General features: G+C 46.4%; 1 protein-coding gene across 13 annotated transcripts in view; it reads right to left on the bottom strand.

The window, feature by feature from the left end:
* Atxn7l1 (ataxin 7 like 1) overlaps positions 1-20,160 on the bottom strand; it is a 227,567-nt gene that overhangs the window by 42,298 nt on the left and 165,109 nt on the right. For 12 of the 13 annotated variants that reach the window (XM_036205546.1, XM_036205553.1, XM_036205554.1 and 9 more), the window contains one exon: positions 7,395-7,617. In XM_036205546.1, coding sequence (XP_036061439.1) covers positions 7,395-7,617 — 223 coding nt within the window. Of the gene's footprint in view, positions 1-7,394; positions 7,618-18,119; positions 18,149-20,160 lie in introns of those variants that run through there. The other variant, XM_036205556.1, reaches the window with a different exon arrangement.

Below are 20,160 nucleotides of genomic sequence, written 5' to 3'. Positions count from 1 at the left end.
CCCAAGGAGAAGGCAACAAGCCATCCAGGACAGGAAAAGCTCTTCCTAACTCTTCCCTGCCTCCTGCCCACATTAGCCAACATCAGTGGATTTGAGTTGTCTGTCTGTGTGCCAGGGCTGGCTGTGGTGGGAAGGGACTGTAGCTGGGGAGGTCAGTCTGGCTGGCAATCACTCCGCCAGGGCCTGCCTGGTACCTGGCTGAGCTGGGACTCAGAATAAAGGATGAAATGTTTATCGTGACTCCAAAGACCAAATAACCATAGTTTCTTCTTTTTCTCTTGAGATGAGGTCTTGCTCAGACTCATGTAATCCTCCCACCTCAGCACCCTGAATGCTGGGACCACACACATATTCCCAGTGACTGTTACCTGGGAACTAAATCATCTTGCCCACCTCCCTCTGTCACGATGGACTACAGGGACACTAGCCAGGCACTCTGTAGCTTCTGACTCCCTCAGGGATGGTCTATAATAGGCAGGGGAGCTAGAGGTGAGGGCTCAGAAAGCTGTGGGTGCAAGACAACGACTCTATGTGAACTCTCAAGCAGGTCCAAGGGGACAGATTTAGTAAACGGGGATGGATGTTGTCCTCCTCTTTCTCCTCCTTCTCCTCTTTCTTTTTAGCAATACCGGCAGCAGAACCCTCACATGTTTAGACAAGCACTTTATCGCTGAGCTACACCCCTAACCCTCTTTGCAGATAGAGTCTTGCTAAATTGTGCAATCTGGTGTTGAACTTATTCTGGAGCCTTGAACTTTTAATCCCTTTGCCCCAGACTCCCAAGCAGCAGAGCTTACAGGCCTGCATGACCAGCACCCCCCCACCCCCGTCTCTCTCTCCATGTACATGCATGCATGCATCCATGTACATGCATCCATGTACATGCATACATGCATGTACATGCATGCACATGCATGGCACGACATTGGTAAAGGTGTCAGTGGGCAACCTCGTGGAGCTGGTTCTGAGGCCCGAACTCACGTCTGTGGCAAGCACTTTACCGCTGAGCCATCTCACCAATCATCCCCTTCTTCTTCTAAATGTTTGTGTTTGTTGGATTAATGATTTTTGAGACAGGGACTCACTATGCAGCCATGACTTGCCTGAAACTCACTACATAGACACTGGATAGACTAGAACTCAGAGAGGTGTTCGCCTCTGAAGCCCTGGCACTCAAGGCAGGAGCTACTGTGCCCAACATCTTCATTTAAAGTGGTTTTTCCCCTCCCTACTAAGACACAGAAAGGACAAAATCATACAACTGCAGACTATTCAACTTTGTGTGAAAATACCAAGGGATCAGCCTGACTAGGGGTGCTATTTATAGCCATGCATTCGAATCTGAGCTACTTGCTAAAGGAGATCCTCATACCTGGTGTCAAATTCCATGTCAAGGCTGCCAGACCCATAAGCAGGCAATGCTGTATGCTTCTGTGGCCTTAAGGGTCAATTCCAAACTCACTTGGAAAGGACATTCTCTACACATCTCCCTGCTCTTCCTACTACAGGTCCAGAACACCAGGCTAACACAAGAAGGAGTGAGTATCCTTCCACTTCACAAGAGACCAATCCATGCACTTGCAAGTCCCAGACCAGAGGGCTCCACGCAGGGTCACTCAGAAACACATCGAGGTCTGAGCTCTCCCTGATAGCAGCCATTGGTGACCACTAAGCTGCTGCAGTGTGGCAGCTGCTCTCTGACTCGGGAGTGGAATTCTGAAAGTTTAAATCCACAACAATCTAAAAGGAGATACTGGATTCAGTATCACAGAGAGTTGGAGTATGTTTGGGACCACTTGTGTATGTGATTCTATTAGACAGTTTCTAGTTTTTAATACTATCCAACAATGGATTAAATACTCCTGTGAACTTAGATGTGCCGTAAGGTAACAACCCACATGGCTGCCACGAAGGTGGGAGGAGATGGGGAGGGCGGGAACAGAACCAAGAGAACATAAACTAGTAGTTTTATAAATTAGCAATAATTGTGTGTTGAAATGATAACACTGTGGCTGTATCAGGTTACAGAAAATATATTGCTGAAAATTAATTTCATATTGCTTTTCACTCTTTTGAAGGTGGCTGTTAGTTTAGAATGGGACACAGGAATTACACATTGTACTTCCACTGGACACTAGTGGTCCAAACACTTTTAGATGGAAGGCTGCTGCCCAGGAACTCATACAGTCCCCTTCAACGGACCTATTTGGCTCTGTTTGACATTCAGTTCAAGAAGTGTTAGTGACAGCAGCTCCTGGATTGCACAACTGCTAACAGGTCACCATGCTGGGGACACTATGTCACCCCTGAGCAGGAAGGACATGAAATGTATGTTGGACACACACAGAGAGCATCATGGGGAGAGGGCATCAGAGGCAAAGATGATATGCCACAGGCTGAGAGCAGGGTGGCAGTGCATCAGGTTGTTGGCCAGGAGGAAGTGAATGAGAAAGGACTGAGAATAAAGGGATCAGTGGAATCGGGCATAAGAATGGTGATGATTTAGACCAGGAAGATGGGGATGGGGCGGGGAGCAGCAGAAGGAACAAGAGGATTAGCAGTCCCTGCTCCCAGGGCCCTTCTTCCTGTCTCATTCTCAAGGGCCGTGCTTTTGCCCTTTGGCCTTTCCATGCCACATTCCTTTCGGAAGGTCCTATGGTGTCAATATCCTGCCTATATGGATGAATCCCAACTTCTCTTCAACCCCTACCTCTCTCTCTCTTGACCCCCAAGACTAAACATTCAGTGTCCACAAGATACTTCTTTGAGGCGTTTCTCAGACCCCCTCCAAATGCACAGATTCTCATGGAGCTTGCCCACTTTTTCCTTCACTTAGGGAAGTGGTGGGAACAGCGACCTAGCACCCAAGTCTGAATTCCTGCAATCGTCCTGATACTTCCCTGAAGTTCAGCACCGTGTACACTGACCACTCAGCTGTATGATGTCCTCTCCCATGGACATGCCACCTCCTCAGTGTGCCACCACCCCTTCCTTGAGTCTAGGCTCTCACCATACCTCACTTGGACTACGCAAAAATATCCTCCCTCTTCTCAATGCTTCCGGAACGCTCCTCCAGCCTTCCTTGATACTGCTGCCAGGACGACTTTACAACTGAAGATGGCTCTTTCCATCCCAAACCATCCCTATATGGTCCCATTTGCTGCATTCAGTGAGACTTTATGTCTGCTTCCTTGGATTCACAGCCCTCTTCTCCTCATGGGCAAACACTTCTGCCCATTCTCAGCCCTCTGCCTACAATATTCTTCCCACTTGCTTAAAAATAATTTTTAATTGAGGCAAAACAGACACAGCATAAAATTTACCACTTGGGCTCCATTTTCTGTGTCTAGGACTTTGCTACAGACAACTCTGGCTTATGATTTAACCTATGATTTCTGATTTTCTGATATGTACTTAGTGGTAACTACATTTTCTTTAGTTTTGTGGTACTGGGGCTCAACCTAGGCCCCCATGCATGGGAGGCATGAGCTCTACCATCAAGCTATACCACCAGCCCAGAAACTAAACTTTGAATTTTGAGTTTTCCAGACTATCCATAGGTGATATTTATTCATTTGTGGTGCTGGGCCATGGCATTGGGCTGGTGTAACTAGTCGGACCTAATCATATATAAAGTAGGCTCTTTTTTAGACATTTTGCCCAAGTTAGCTGATCTACATGGTCTGAGGTATTTTTTTTTCATGTGTGTGTATGCATGTGGGTATGGTATATTCATGTTTGTACGAGCATGTACACGTGTTTATGGGTGCATACAGAAGCTAGAGTGTGAAGGGATTGCCTTCCTTGACCGCCTTCCACCTTAGCTTCTGAGATGGCTTCTCAGTGAGTCAGAGGCTCACTGATCGGCTAGACTGGCTGGCCAATGAGCTCAGGAATCTGCCTGTCCATCCCTTCCCCCACCACCGGACACACACTACTGAACCCGACTTTTCTGTGAGTTCTGGGAATGTGAACTCAGGCCCTCAGGCTTGTGCCACAGGCTTTTCACCAACAGAGTCACCTCCCTGGCCTCCACCCCTTTTTACATGGATGATGGGGACCTGAACTCAGGTCTCCATGAGTGCTTGTTTAATAGAGGCAAGAAAAGTAAGTTCAAAGTCAGGCTCTGCACGAACTTTGTGTGTGATTTTGAGCTAGTCAATTAGTGGGTATGATCTCATTTTCAAGGCTAGTTTGTAATTCTAAACCACACCCCTCTCAGAATTTCTCAACTTCCTCATTGCCTACTAAATTAGGAGTGAGCACTACCACCAACATAAAAACCCTCTGTAAGCTGGCCCCCAATTCCCTATTTCAATCCTGATGACCCATTACTACCTATTATACCAGCTCTCCCTGCTCTCTTCCCTGGTACTAGATCATGCCTCTATGTTTGCTTAATATTTAATATTCAATAATCATTAGGTGCCCACCATAACAAGCACCGGGGGTGCACAAGGCCCACTAATGTTACATATAGGGCTTTGTGCAAGTTAAAAAACAATGTCTGTAGTCCAGGTACCCAACAGACCAACAGTCTTCATCCCTCAGTCATGGGGGTGCAGTGCACAACTGTACAACTGTGTGCTGCAGCCTTGGGAGTCCAAAGTTCAATATGATAGACAGGAGAAGGGCATCCAACTCAGGCTGAGGACTGAAAGGGGTGGGCTACCAGGTGAGGTCACTTTTCAGCCGATCCTCAGCCTAACATGGGATAATGCAATCTTCAGTTTGCTATGTAAGTAGAAAGTTTTAAAAGCCAACATGTGCTTTTAAGTTTGTTTTTAAATTTTATTGTATGTGGGTGGGTGTTTTGCCTGCATGTATATTTGTGTACCACGTGTGGGCCTGGCACCCTCAGAAACCAGAAGAGGGCATTAGATCCGCCAGAACTGAAGTGGCAGACAGTTGTTAGCTGATACATGGGTGCTGGGAATTAAACTTGGGTCCTCTGGAAAGCATCCAGTGCTTTCAACTGCTGAGCCATCTCTCCAGTCCCAACATGAATTTAATATACTTACTCAGAGGGCTGGGAGATGCCTCCTCGGTGAGTAAACTGCATATTTAGCAGGCAATAGGAAACTTGAGAGGGTTGTGATTTAGAATTCAGGCTTAGAATAAGACACAGAGATGCTGAGCGTGTCTTCGAGGACGCACAGAAAGCCGGTGACAGAGCCTGGGTTCTGAATCCCTTGTCTTGCTGAGCTCAGTGCTCAGTTCCTGCCACAACTGTTTCTCTCCACCTGCTCACCTTCACCCCCTGCTGGAGAGTGCATGTACTTCGATGCTGCCACTGTTGCTGTTCCCTCAACACCAATGTGGACCAGAGACCAGCTGCTCTCCATGAACTCTCCAGGCCTCCAGCCTCACAGACTAGGAAGCTGCGGGATCTGCAGCCTCTCCAGTGTGTAGGATGGCCATTGTTGAACCACTCAGCTCCTGCTGCTAAGACAGTCTACTAACTGCAGTACACACTCCTCCTGTCCTTCCAGTTCCTGTGACAGCACATTTGGCCACCTGCTTCACATTCCTTCACAGCACTTGCTGCCCCAGCTGAAGGCGCCTTGCCCATGGCAAGTCTTGGTGTGTTGAGAGGGTCGACTGTGTTGAAGGAGAAAGCGGATCTAACTCAGCAGTCCCCCTGACAGTGGCCTGTTGGGACAATGCTTTGGAGTGCTATGGGACCACAGGACCCTCAGCTGCCCCTTCCAAAGGTGCACTCAGATCTCACTTCTTGACTTGTCCGTAGGTCACTCCCAGACTCAGAAACTTTTCTTCTTTGTTTCTGTAGTGCGGGGGACCTCACTCATGCTACGTAAATGTTTTACAACCAAGCAGCAACCCCTCTGCCTGAATAAATTATTCTACCATTTTCACGTTTCCCCTGAATCTGTGTCTTTTTATTCTTCACACAGGGTCTCCCTACACAGTCTAGGATAGTCCTTGAACACCCTCCAACAGTCCCCGAGCCGTGGCCCCCTAAATGCTGAGATTACACACGTACACCACTATGTCTATCTCCGAGGAGCCATTTCTCCGATTTTCCAGCCAAGTGAATCAATCTTAATCTCAGGTTATAGGATTTTGACACAAATGGTAACATAATGCTAATGGTAATTATCCTTAAACATGTATTGTGTTTGTAGTCTGACCCAGGCATTGTACTTGTTGCTGTGTACAAAGAAGCTCACGGAATCCTCAGAGCACCCTATGGGGCAGAATTGTTCTATGGCTAGACTCACTCTACAGCACAGGAGACCCAGGCACAGCAAGATCAAAGGACTTGCTCAAGGTCACTCAGCAGAGACACCTGGTCATAGGCAGTAATTCCTCAGCAAGCAAGCCCTCTGGTCTCTGGGTGCATTGAGAGGAGGCTCTGGAAGGTGGACACTGCCACAAGCTGATCAGAGGTCACCAACTGTCTCAGGTTTCTCCTAAGCAACTGTATCCTCACACAGGAGCGATCTACACCCCAGCAGTTCACAAGAGAACACAGCTAGTGCATGAGGCAGGGCTGTGTGCAGCCACCCCTCTCCCATGCTCCCCATCACCTGAGGCTCTTTCATTGATCTGGCATAATTAGCTCTTTATAAGCATCATAATTTCCTGTGCACAGCAACCATCCATTGATGGATGATTGTGTTCCACAGCTTTGCTGGGTAGGACGTTAAGTGCAATTAACTACCATTAATTAACGAACACCATTTCTCTTTAAATATATAAATTAGACACACTCCACACTTGTCCCTTTTCTGTCTTCAGGAGGCCTGGAAGATAAAGCGGAGGGTGCTGTGACAAGCCAGTCCCAAGTGCTCTGTGTTCATCCTTCATATTTTCAGTATGGTTTCCAATTTGTCTAGTCCATAGGGAACCTTTGGTAACTTTTTGGTAGGCTCCCTATCAGAGGGGTGACATTCCCTTCGCTTTTCCTCTCCCAATTCCTCCCTTTAGTTAGTTCTAAGGGTCTCGATGTCCTCCAGGGACTGGGAGGAGAGGCCCTGGAGACGGGCGACTGCTTCCAGGGCTGGGGCACCATCACGGCTTCCCTCCTCTTTCTCCTCCATCACAGTCTGTGCATTGGTTGTTTATACCAGTGTTTCTCTTCACTGGGGCAGAAAATTGAGAGGCAACCATATAACAGAGGAATCTTTCCCTGTTTGCTTTTCCTTAGACACAATACAGCTCAGTTCTCAAGTATACAAACATTCTTCTGTCCAGGCATACAGCACTTTTAAGGTCCCATGCTCCCTCCAGTTACTAGAGGCTAGTAGTTCGCTTCCTCATGCCATCAATCTGGGTTCCTTCCTTAGTTCTCCAGGTTTCTGAACATGACCCCCAGGGTCAAAGCTAGAGTGTAAAGGCAGACTGCCTCAGTACCCAGCACCCAAACTCACCATGGTTTATCCCTTGGCCCCTTTGCAGAGAAGATTGTGTGCTGTTTGCTGCTGGAGGTAAGTAGATTGTCTTTGGGCGTTTTAAATGGCTTTGAGGTGCTGCTGACAGCGTTATGGCCGCTGACACAGGCTTTCGCCTTTGCCTGTGCTACTGATGTCCGGGAATTGGAGGCTGGAGATGCTGGAGAGGGAGAAGGCCTGCACATTGAACTGTGTCTTCTCTCTACGGGGGAAAAAAGAACAGAATTCAGTACAGCATCTGTGGCCAGTGGGTCTCACCTCCACACACTCTGGTGACCTCTCCTGGCAGGGTCAGGAGCTCTGCAGCCTCTGACATTTGTTCAGATGTTGGCTTCAATGCCAACTAACAATGACTACAATCAGGACTTCTGTATCAAATGCTAACCCTGGGGTTCTCACGGGAGATATTTCTATCCTTCTGCCAAACCACTTCCACGGGAGTAGCAAGTGTTACCTGACACAGTGGATCAACCACAAAACCAATGTGGTCCCCAGACAGCGACTCGGATCTCCCAGAGTGTGGACAGGGCAGAAGTGTTTCCAGCATAGGAGCAACATGAAAGTCAGTGGTGATGGTGAAGGGGGGCATGGATCGTTGAGAGCCTTGGAAGGCCAGGAGTGACTCAGTATCTGCCCCTTCCTGGGCCTGTAGAGACAGTCTGCTGACACATCCCAGTGGCCTCTTAAAGCTCACAGAAGTTCAAGAACACAACTTATAGGATATAGATGCCTAAAGCAGAACCCACAGAAGCAGTGCCCGGATTTGGGAAGACAGGCACAGCTTCGGGTGGATCTATAGAAAATCTAGACGTCTGAGCAGATACCTCACATGTCACACCCTGTCAGCTTCCATCTGGACCAACAGGGAGGAGGCAGCCACTGAGCAGGACTGATGACACCAGGATCTGGGACCATCCACAGAGTGGTTTTTTTTTTTTCTTTTTTCTTTGAGACAGGGTTTCTCTGTAGCTTTTGGAGGCTGTCCTGGAACTCGCTTTGTAGACCAGGCTGGCCTCAAACTCACAGAGATTCACCTGCCTTTGCCTCCCAAGTGCTGGGATTACAGGCGTGCGCCGCCACCACCCCGCCAGAATGGTTGTTTTAAAACAACAGGTTTGATAAAAGTTAACAGACTCAAGAAAAGCACATTTCCAGGTACCGAAAAGCTTTGTACACAGTTCTGGGAAAGAAATCTCAAACTCTTATAAGATGTTCCTGAAATCCTAAGTCCCCTCTGGCTCTCCTGTGCCTTCAAGTAATTAGTTGATTAATGTTTGCTGAAGAAATAAATGAATTGGCAATAAAAGTCCTAGTGGGAAGAACTGGAGATCACAAATCTATTAGTCTGCACTGACAATGGTAATAAAGATGCAAAGAATGGAAATCTGTGGATATATCTTCCCTCCAGCCAAGGCCTGTCTCAGGTTTTCTTCTGGGTGAAACATTTCTGGTTGCTGTAATAGGAGCCGACTGCACAGAAGAAAGCCATAGTGTCCTTTGAGAGCAGTTTGGGGTTCCTCTAACCAATGGGCTGTCAGGGTCTCTCAAAGTTGACTATTGGAATTAGGGGCTACAGTTTTTGAAGATCATCTGATTGTTGGGCATTTTCATCTGAACAGCGTTCATTCTATCTCTATAGAATAACTCTGTGGGGTCATTGTCCTTCCCTGGCTCAGAATAAAACCTGCATACATGCATCATTCCCAGAAGCCATCCACTGAAGGTTTTGAAGACCATGATCTGTTTTAATGCTATAGAGAGAACAGAGGGATGGGAGCCAGCACGCCCTGGGTCCTAATGGTGGGTTTAGGTGTGTTCACCGCTATGCTTGCTCTTGGTGTCCATGTCTTCATCTATACATGAAGTGGGTCCCTGAATGGTTCTCAGGCCTCTTTCTACTTCTTGATTTTGAGTACAATGCGCACTAAGACCTTCATCTTTCATGATTCCTAAATGTTACAGCAATAATTACAGATGGAGCACTGAAATACTCACATGAATAGGCTTGTCCTTGGGAGAACTCACTCTATGTAAACTTGTCCTGGCCTTTAACACCCCTTTGTGACAGGTAGGAAGCAGCCAGGCATGTCTACCCTCCCCACAGCTGAGTGGCTGTAGGAGACTCAGAGAGGTCAGGCAATTGCCATGGTCAGGACCAACAACTGCTTGAGGAACAGGGCCTTGGCCATGGGCCCAACTACCACTCAGGAAGGAAATGGGTGTACTGTGAACAAGACTGGAGAACATGACATCACTAAAGGTTAGAAGTGGGCAATACGAGTGGACTAGTCTGATCTTTGTGAGGCTCACAGGGAGGACCTGGTTTGTGGCCACAATGGGACCAGAACCGAGCCTCCTTCTAGTCCTTAGTGTTTTGTATCCTTCAGAAACACCTTTCTGAGCAATTTCTTCTTCTTCTCCCCCCTCCCCCGCACAGGATTTTGATTCTAAAATAAGATTTTATTTCTTTCGCAGCTCTTTCCTGTTTTTCTTTCACCTCCACTTACTGGCCTGCCCAAAGCTGGTGGGGATCGGGGTCCACAGAAACATCACTTTCTAGCCTTTGATGCCTGAGTAACAAAAATCTTATTTTCCTAAATTAATGGTTAAAAACTGTTTAAGTGGTGGGTAAGGGAATGAATTAGGAACAATGTATAAAGATACACATTCAGGGCTGGAGAGATGGCTCAGCAGTTAAGAGCACTGGCTGTTCTTCCAGAGGTCCTGAGTTCAATTCCCAGAAACCACATGGTGGCTCACAACCATCTGTAATGAGATCTGGCGCCCTCTTCTGGCCTGCAGGCAGAACACTGTATACATAATAAATAAATAAAAAAAAAAAAAAAAAAAAAAAAAGACACACATTCAGCCAGCAATGGAGACACACACCTTTGACCCCAACACTCAGGAAGAAGAGGCAGGTGGATCTCTGAGTTTGAGGCCAGCCTGGTCTACAGAGCTAGTTCCAGGACAGCCAGAGCTATACAAAGAAACCTTGTCTCAAAAAAATATATATAAATAAAAAATAAATACACACATGTATGAAAAATACTGTATGATACCTGCTACACGTTGTACAACATAAAAACAATTAATTAAAAATTGAAGTTTAAAAACTGATAGAAGTAAGCAGAGATGAACCACAAATTGCCATTAACGTACAAGAATGGGGAACAGGGGAACACTGGCAACTCTGAAATCACCTTCATAGAGAAACTGTAGTCATGGTCTTGACCCATATATTATACTGTTAACTGGTATAAACATTAAATCAATGATTTTTTTCTTGGTTTTATGTTGTTTTTTTTCCTCCATAAGCCACCACCACCCCTCCTCCTTTCTGGCTTGTTGAGACAGTGTCTCACGGCTGGCCTTGATTCATGAGGTACTTGTGGCTGTGGTGACCTTGAACTCTGATCTTCCACCTCAACCTCCCAAGTGCTGAAATTATAGGCCTGAGCCACAACACCTAGTTTACAGGGTGCTTGGGATTAAACCTGCTAGGCAAGCACCTCCAGGCCCCACACATCCTTCTTAAATATCCACTGGAAAGAACAAATTGCATATAAGAGATATTCGTCAAAACCTGATGATCAAGTTTTGTGATTTGTTTAACACATAATTTTATATTGAAGTAAGTAGGCAAAAGAAAAAAATTTCACTCTTAGGATCAGTAGCCCATGAGAAGTCAGCATTCCAGTCTCTGAGCTGTAGGAACAAGCCTGACCCCTACTGGTCAGGTGACAAAGGCTGCACAGCATTCAAAATGGCAGAAGGAGAGGTCAGGGCTTCACTGTGCTGGTGATCTGCAAGCACACTTTTCACACTCTGAACAGGAAGACCCTCATGGGCACCATCTGTGAGTCTCTAGCAGGTGAAGACCTGCCTGTTGAAGCCTTGCATAGCTGTGTCTTTGGGTGGGGATGGTGATCAAAGTGGGTCTTTGTTACTTACAAAGACTACATTGATGCACAGGTGGTCTTCTGGGGGCAAAGCGTCCAATGTGTTTTGGTCAAGTGCCTGCCTTAGGCAGGCCCTATCCTGATTCTAGTTCAGCTTGCCCCACTTGGAAAGGGTTGACAGGACATTATATTCTTCATCTACTATGTAAATAATCAACAGACTTAAGCAATGTTAGAGAGAAGGATCCTTCCCTCAAAATTTCTGTCTTTGCGATGTACACAGCTGTATTAACAAAACTGTAATCAACTGATATTTTCCACTATTCTTCAAATAACATTGTTTTATGTATATGTGCATATCTAATTCCCATGTGCTTGCCATATTCAGTCATTAACATATTGCAGAATATTTAGCTACTCTCTTCCTGTCTGGCATTCTAAAATCTAACACTTAAGTGATTTAGGACTTTCTCTTGAGGTAACATAACATTCCCAATGTGAAAGCTTGCATCATTTCACATCTCCTGCTACATACTTATTTCTAGACCATAAGCCATTATGCTCTAAGTGCTTACTGTTCCCCTATCCACAAGAAATCAGAATTTCCCTACAAGACCATCCACATAGTTTAAATACTCAACACATCAATAAAAACCTTAACAATGATCTTGGACCAACTTTAGGTCCCAGCACTTCTGTCCTTTGGCCACTTATTTATTAATATACTCTATTTGTTATATTTATTACCAATTTTATATTAAGTATTTTCTGTGTGCTCAGAACTCTACTACATACCTGATTGGCTTTAAATGACCATTCTATAGGTGAGGAAACTGAGGCTCAGAAATACAGTGAATTGCTCAAGATGTGGTGATTAAGTGAGAATGGCCCCCATAGTCTCATATAATTGAATACTGGGTCCTCGGTTGGTGGGGCTGTTTGGGAAGGATTAGAAGACATGGCCCTGTTGAAGGAGATGTGTCACTGGAGGTGGGATTCAAGATTTTAAAAGACTCACGCCAGACCCAGTCTCCCTCCCTCCTTTCCTCCCTCTTCCTTACAGACCAGGATATGAGCTGTTGGCTGCTCTTGCTCTGCCACTGTGGACTCTAACCCACTGAAACTACAGACCTAAATTAAACATTTTCTTCTTAAATTGCCTTGGGTCTTATCATAACAGAAAAATAAGTAGACATGAAGTCACAAAGCCAGGCAATGTACAGTGGATCTGGAAATGTTTCTAGGACCTGAGCCCTTTACTTTCTTTTTCTATAGGATTAAGTTAATTTTCATTTAAAGAACAGGGGTGTGTCGGTGTAGAGACACACGCCTTCAATCCTAGAACTAGCGGTGCAGACAGCAGCAGATCTCTGGGGGCTCAAGGTCAGCCTGGTCTACATATGGATCCCAGGCCAACCATGATTGAGTAAGGCCCCTGTCTTTAAAAAAGGGGGCCATGTAGAGAGATGGCTCAGCAGTTTTTAAGAGTACTTATTCTTTTTACAGAAGACCCAAGGAATCCACAACTACCTGTAACTTCAGTTCCAGGGAATCTGATGCCCTATACTGACCAAGGCACCATGCATACAGGCAAAACACATAAAATGAATAAATTTAATAAAAAATTTAAAAAACAAAACAAAAAAGGACAGGGGTGCTAGAGATGTAACTCAGAGATATGCTTATATATATTATTTATATTATTATATAGCTATATCATTACATATTATATGTATTATTATATAGAGAAATGTAATAGAGATATACTTGTGCACCGCAGGAGGAAAAGTGCCTGGAAGGTGCCACCATGTAATGAACATCCGATGCTGCTGCCGGGGCCTAGTATTCTCTTCATATTTCAATTGATAACACCAGCTGTGTACCTCACCTCCACTGCTCCTCTTCCCATGCATCATCTCAGCACTTAATTCCTCTCTGTTCTCTAAATCCTTTTAATCTGTAAGTCTAGTTCTCTGTGTTCTGCCAGGCATGGACGCCTCTCCCAGGTGGCCTTTACTCTCACTGATGACTACATCACATTTAGGGTTCCTTTAAGCCCAGCTCAGCTCAGCTCTCTTCCACTTTGATCTGGAAGAGGTGGCTGTGAGGTGGAGATACCTCCCTCTCACTTCCTAGGGACATTTCAGAGGGTGGCTAACTCCCCTAAGGAGAGGAAAAATGAGGCTGTGTCCTAGTACTGGAGGCCTCAGGACCAAAGATAGGAAAGCCTGAATGAACCCTTTGACCTTTACTCATTTTATTCTCCAGGAAGCCAAGCACTCCACTCAGCAGCTGCTCTTCTCCAGCCCCTCCTCTCCCAAATATATTCCTTAAATGTCTAGGTAGTAGTCTGGGGGGCAATCCTGGGGACCAGCAGGCAGGGGGCTTGCAGCCACTGACTGAGGAGTGAAAGCCCATTGTCTTCCTAGTTAGCTTTCCTTCTTCTCTGAATAGTTTCTTTTCAGTGAAAACTCAAAATCCTCCATTCCATATTCTTTCTGTCTGGGGGATATTTTCATGCTCACAGCATCAATATCCTGCATTTAGTCCTTTACAGAGATGTCTCAGGATTGGCAGAATTGGCCACAGGCATCCAGTACTGCTCCTGACACTGCTTTTAGGAAGAAGTTGGGAATTTTCCAATACTGTTTTTAAGGAACCAACCCTGTCCTAATAGACCAGGCATTCCATGGCTGTGTGGGTACGTGTGCAGAAGCCAGAGGCTGGCTCACTGCTCTGACAGAGCAGTCTCCTTCAGCTGCAGCCCCCGAGGGCAGCCAGTGAGAGGGCCATTACCTACATTCCATCTCATCACTGGATTCCATCTGCTTTGGCCAGTGAGGTGAGGAAATGTCTCATAAAGGACACTCCTGAGTTCCAAAGGGAACTCCATTCAAAGGGAAACTAGATGGGTTGGTGAGATGGCTAAATGGGCAAGGATGCCTACTGTCCTGAGTTTGATCTCCAGAACCTACACAGTGTCGAGAGATCTGACTCCTGCTACGTGTCAGGCACAGTGCATGCTACCGCCTACTCAGCAGCATGTATATTCTCTTGAACATCCACACAACTGTTAGCTTTTAAGCAATAGATGGGAATGGAAGCTTAGCTCAATTATGAAAAGAGATCATGTTTGTGTAGGCATTGGTAACTGGGAGGCAAGTCTACTTGCGTGCCTGGTCCCAGAGCTGGTGTCCCTTTCTCCATGTCATTTGCCTGGGATATTCTCTTCCCTCCACACTTTGGAAAGACAGCTTCTGCAGTGGGTCTCAGAGGCACCCGCGTGCCTGTGCGAGTTCGGTATCCAGAGCTGCTGCTGATCTTGCTCTCTTAGAAGCGCTCTTCCCCCACCTGCTATTGAGTTCAGCATTTGTACTGAGGCACATGTTTCTGGCACCAGCCACTCACTGCTGGGTAGTATCTGGGGAGTACCAGGGATTTTCCAGGACCTCAAATAATTCCATCAGCTCTCTGGGATGCTCTCAGGAGATGCTCAGCCTGGCTACAGGGGAAACTCATGAAAAACAAGCATGAGTATAGTTGCTAGGGGTACTTTTAAGGGGTTACATTTTTCTGGAGGTACCCCAGTGATAATAACAGGAAGTGATAATACAGCCTTTGATCTGGTAATCTGGCAAGGTTAGCTTGAAAAAGAGACTTCAAGGAAATATCCCCAAAGGGGTGGGAGGAGGTAGGTGGGGGAAGAGCTCAAAGACATTTTCAGTAGTGTTGCTTACAGTAATAATTTTTTTAAAATGGTACAAACAAGACGATTGAAAATGACTGGTAGGAGGGCTAGTTCAAGCTGAGAAAATGTGTAATGAAATAAGACACAAATCTACAAGAAATGGAATGCATCACCAATACTGAGTAAACATTAATCGCCACTTAATAATTAGTATAAGGATGAGAGGGCGTAGGGAAGGACTCAGGACCGACTGTGTGCTGGTTTGTTAAGGTCATACAATGCGAGAAAGGATAAACATCAGCCAGAGTCAGCCCAAGCACTGTGACACCCCAAAACAGAAAGGACAAACTGAGAAAACAGATACAGATATGAAGGTAGAAAGGTGAGAAATGAGTGAAGTCTAACTTTATTCATTCATTTCTTTCTACTTGGAAATCATTCCTTGCCACTTCCTGTGGCCCTGGGATATGAGCATTGCACCAGTGAAAACACAGACACTGTCATTTGCTGACTCTTGGTAACCAGAGAGTTTCTGAAAAGTGGAGATAGAACTTTCCAGAGCCCAGGCTGGCTATCACATTTCTTCTCTGGGTGGCTAGAAAACAGACTTGCCTTTCTAAGGGCAGCTGCCTTTCCAGGCTTGCTGACCTCCATTTGCAGCTAGTCACTGTTTTCCTAAAAGTCTATGCCGTCCTTGCCAGGTGTAGTGGCACACACCTGTAATTCCAGCACTTGGGAGACTGAGGCAGGAGGATTGAGAGGTGGAGACCAGACTAAGTTCATAGTCTCAAAACATCAACAAAGAACATTAGGCTTCCCACTCTCTTCATTGCTCGTGTGTCTCAACCAGGATAGTGCAAGTTGACAAGGGGTCCTCCTGTTCTGCGTTAGCCTTCTCCACAGGCATCTCCCTGCTCTACAGCTACTGGACACAGCTCTGGTAGCTTCCTGCTTTTAGATAAGCCACTGAGCTCACCTTAAACAGACAGAGTTGACCTCATCCTCAGCCAAGGCCCACTGAAGGGAAGCTGCAGCCAGATGCTGGCAAACGAGAAGCACATTCTGACTGGCTGGCATTCCTAATACTGAAAATACCAGAACAGCTGGTCTCTGACTGTCTGGAAGCAGTATCAGCAGCCTCTCCCCAGGGCTTGGGGCTGTGCACACCAAGGCTCCTGTCTGCTGTGGACATGATCAGCCCACAGCTCACAGAGATGGATCCTGGAGGTAGGAGGCAGAGATGGGGGCCCAGGCCTCTGTGCAGAACTAGAGCCTCCAAATTGCACTTAAAAAAAAAAAAAAAAAAAAAAAAAACATTCTGAGGTGATGTTCATGCTCCACCAGCTTTGGGAGTTAACAGAAATATGGACCAAACACTATGGTCTCTGGAATCAGAAAGATCTAGGCTGAAATCCCAGCTCTGTCACTCATTAGCCCTGTGACTTGGGCTAATAATTTAACCCCCAAACCCCAGTTTCCCTATACTTAATAAGGGAAACATCACCCACATCAGAGATCACAATTTGGGAGGAAGCCTCTGGCACACTGAGCCCCTCCTCCAGTACACAAAAAAACTGCTGGCTTCACTGTCTTATACACGGTCCCAACTTGAAGGCAGAAGTCTTGTTTATCTCTGGCATTTAGCACACACAGGTCTTGCCTCTCAGTGAGTACACACTATATTCATTTCTAAATAAAGAATGTTAGGAGGATCAATACAGGTAGAGACCACCACAATGCCAACTCACAATAGACAAATTAATATAAACTTCCTGATATATGAAAAGGTAGATTTAAAAAAAAAAAATCACAAGTGGTAGCTTTCCTAAGAAGACGGGTCACAGCCTTCTCCCTACCCCCAAGTTGAAAATTTTCCATTCACATAAGTCCTGGGAGCACACTGTTTGAGGACATAGGTTGAGAAGCAGAGGCGACCTCTGCTTTATTTCCGTGTCAACCTCCAGCTTGGACAGCGCGGGGCCCTGGTCTCCTCCAAGAGAAGGTACAAAGTCTCTACTCAGTGCTGAGCTCCCAGTGTCACTCAGAGCCACTCACCCAGCAGGTTGTCATGGTCCCCCAGCAGCCACTAACGGAACCACGTCTGTTCTCCTTGGAGTGGCAGTTGGCAGTGGCAAACAGGAAGTTGTCTTGAAGCAGGGTGTGGTTATGCCTGTCAACATATGCGTACAAAGACGCATGTTTTCCTCCCTCTCTACCTCTTCCTCTCTCTCCTTTCTTTTGGAGAGAAAAACCTGAGTTGTTTTGTTGAAAATAAAATTTAATTACTTTTTTTTACAACCAGCCATCACTACCAAACAAACAAAAATCTGAGGTAGAAAGGAGCCTACAATACAGCAGAGGCCTGTCTTCCCTTCTGTCAGTCACTCACTCTGTGGCCTATTTGTGAGAAAGCAGGTGCTTAGGAGTATATGAACTATCCTTTTCCTGCTCTGTGGACACGCAGGAAACAAAATTCTAGTTTGAAAGCAAGACACACGCACACACACACACACACACTACCAATCATTTTAATAACATGGAGACAGTGGACTTGCCACATGATATATTTGGGGCCCACTAGGCCAAGGACCATATATGAATAGGAATGAGGGAAAACACAGCCAGGACTTTCAAGCCATGTGATGATTTAAAAGACCCCAAACATTTCTTAATGGAGATGGCATATGAAAACAACAGAAAAGCAGTCTCTCAGTGTATAAAGGCACGAAGTGCTGCTGGAGCTGCATGTGAATGCTGCAGATCATGGATGACGAAAGGAAGGAGGGGTGTGATAGCCGCCGGCTTTCCCAATGCTCTCAGAGGTGACTTATAAAATTTTCCACTCCTCTCCTCCCCAGACCCAAGGCTTGAGCCTCTAGAAGGGCTGTCTGAAATAGACCAGTACCCAGCCTCCTACTCCTGCCCTCTCTCTGAGGCAGCTGTTGTCCCCACCGCCTGCTCCAGCTCCTGCCCACAATGCTACACAGAAACTCATCTTTCCAAGTGCAACCATAAGCTGCCAGCATGCTTTGCCTGCCAGACTTTTCTTCTGTGACCTGCGTCCAGCCCCACCTTCCTGGAGGGCAGTCCACCATACCCTGTGTTCACACTTACACTTCCCGGAGAGGCAGTCTGGCCGTTTGAATAAGGAGGCTGAGCCAACGACATGCTGGGCAATGGCCCTCTTCTAGTAGACATTTCCTGGCTGTGGGCCCTGGCCAGTCATAACGCTTCACTTCCCCTTTAAGAGAGCACGCCCAGATGAGATTGAGGAAAGACAGCAAGAAAAGGCCAAGTAGTCGGGTGCATCCTGAATTCAGCAGATGAATGTGGGTTTTCCTGAATCTCACATATGAGGTGTGGTCAGAAGCAGCCAGCTTCTTAGAGGCTCAGGGGAGTTCTTTGGAGGTGTAGAGGGCAGGGGTTCTCCTGCAGTCCCAGGACTGTAGCCACACTCAGAGCTGCTGTTCGACCTGCCTGGGTCCTGGGTGGCCTGCAGATGCCTTTCTGCTCTCATTTCCCACATGGAATGCCCATTCTGAAGGGCAGTGCCCAGTAGGCCACATGCTTTGATGAGAAGACCATTATTATAATTGGAAAACCCCAATTTCATAGGAACAATTTCACTACTAACTTTGACAGAGTTTTCATTTATTTTGGACTTTTGGGGTTTTGTTTTGTTTTTGTTTATCTTGAGCTAATTTCTCATGTAACCCAGGCTGGTTTTGGCATTTCTGTGTAGCTGAGGGTGACCTTGAATGCCTGATCTTCCCACCTCCAATCTCAGACTGTTAGATATAGGGTGGGCCAGTATTCATGGCTCTTATTCTGGATACTTAGAAAAGTTATTCCCTGACCAAGGACAGCCAGCTGTGGAGCCCGTACAGAGACAATGCTTCACAAAGGGCCAAGGGTTACATGACTTAATATCTATGAAGTATCTACAACAGACACATCTACAGAGATAGAATGCAGAGTATTGACAGGAGGCGGAGGCAGTTGGCTCTCTTATGAGTTGTAGGCTAGCTTTGTCTACAAAACAAGTTCTAGATCAGCCAAGACTACAAAAAGAGACTGTCTTTAAAAAAAAGCCAGTAAACCAGTGCATTTGATGAATGAAAAATGGGGACATGACTGCTCCTAGGTATGGTTGAAGAGAAGGGTTTTATTGTAGAAATGAGGAGAGAACAGTCAGAGGCGTCAGGAAGAGTTCAGACTGAATCAGGCCATGGGAAGAGGAGTAAGAGAGGAGGAGAAGAGAGAGAGTAGAGAAGAGAGAGGGGAGAGAAGAGAAGAGAGAGGGGAGAGAAGAGAGGGGAGAGAGGAGAAGAGAGAGGAGAAGAGAGGAGAAGAGAGAGGAGAGAGAGGAGAAGAGAGGAGAGAGAGGAGAAGAGAGGAGAGAGAGGGCAAATGGGCCAGGAGTGGAGCCAGGAGTCAAAAGAGTGCCTGGAAGGAACAATGGTTATACAGGGAAAGAGAGGCCTGGGGTAAGGGAGGGAAGAGAAGCCCAGCTGGGCTGAAATGGTTTAGGGAGGGGCTGAGAAGTTCGAGAAGGAGCCATAGGTACTAAGTAAGCCTTGTCCAGGGTTTCTCTGGGACTTGACATTTGAGACCTCTTTTTCTGCTATCAGGCTTCTTTTGAGTCTCATCTAACATAACTTTTAAAACCTGGCTAATACTCGATGAACCTTAAGTCATTTCCAGGTGAGCAGCATCCACCTCTTAGTAAGGAATATTGAAAGCAAGTCTCTGAGAAACAAAAGCTTGCTAGAAGACCCCAGGCTGTGGGAAAGTTGGATCCTTTCACACAAGGCCATAGAATTCAGACAAGCCTTGCAGAGATCATTTCATGACAACTAGCCAGCTTGACAATGTAATGAAAGCCAGAGCTTGGAGGCTCTGTGGGAGAATTAGAGACACCTTCTTCCCCGAATTGGGGAGAATTGATGTTTCTGACTGCAGAGCTGAGCTAGTCCGCATCTGCTGCTGTGTCTTGGAATGGCGTTGTTGGTGTGGATGACTGGGTGCAAGCTGGCCACCCACTGGCCAGGTCTCCTTTCTGGGTCATTTGCAACATTGGCTCCAGGGCGCCACACTGCGAGCTCTGTCCTCTGGACTCTGGGCCAGCTGGTCAAAGGCTCCTTGAGCACACTGC

Source organism: Onychomys torridus, chromosome 14 (assembly GCF_903995425.1).
Source record: "Onychomys torridus chromosome 14, mOncTor1.1, whole genome shotgun sequence".
In the NCBI taxonomy this organism is placed as follows: Eukaryota; Metazoa; Chordata; class Mammalia; order Rodentia; family Cricetidae; genus Onychomys; species Onychomys torridus.
This window is presented reverse-complemented; position numbering and strand designations above follow the sequence as displayed.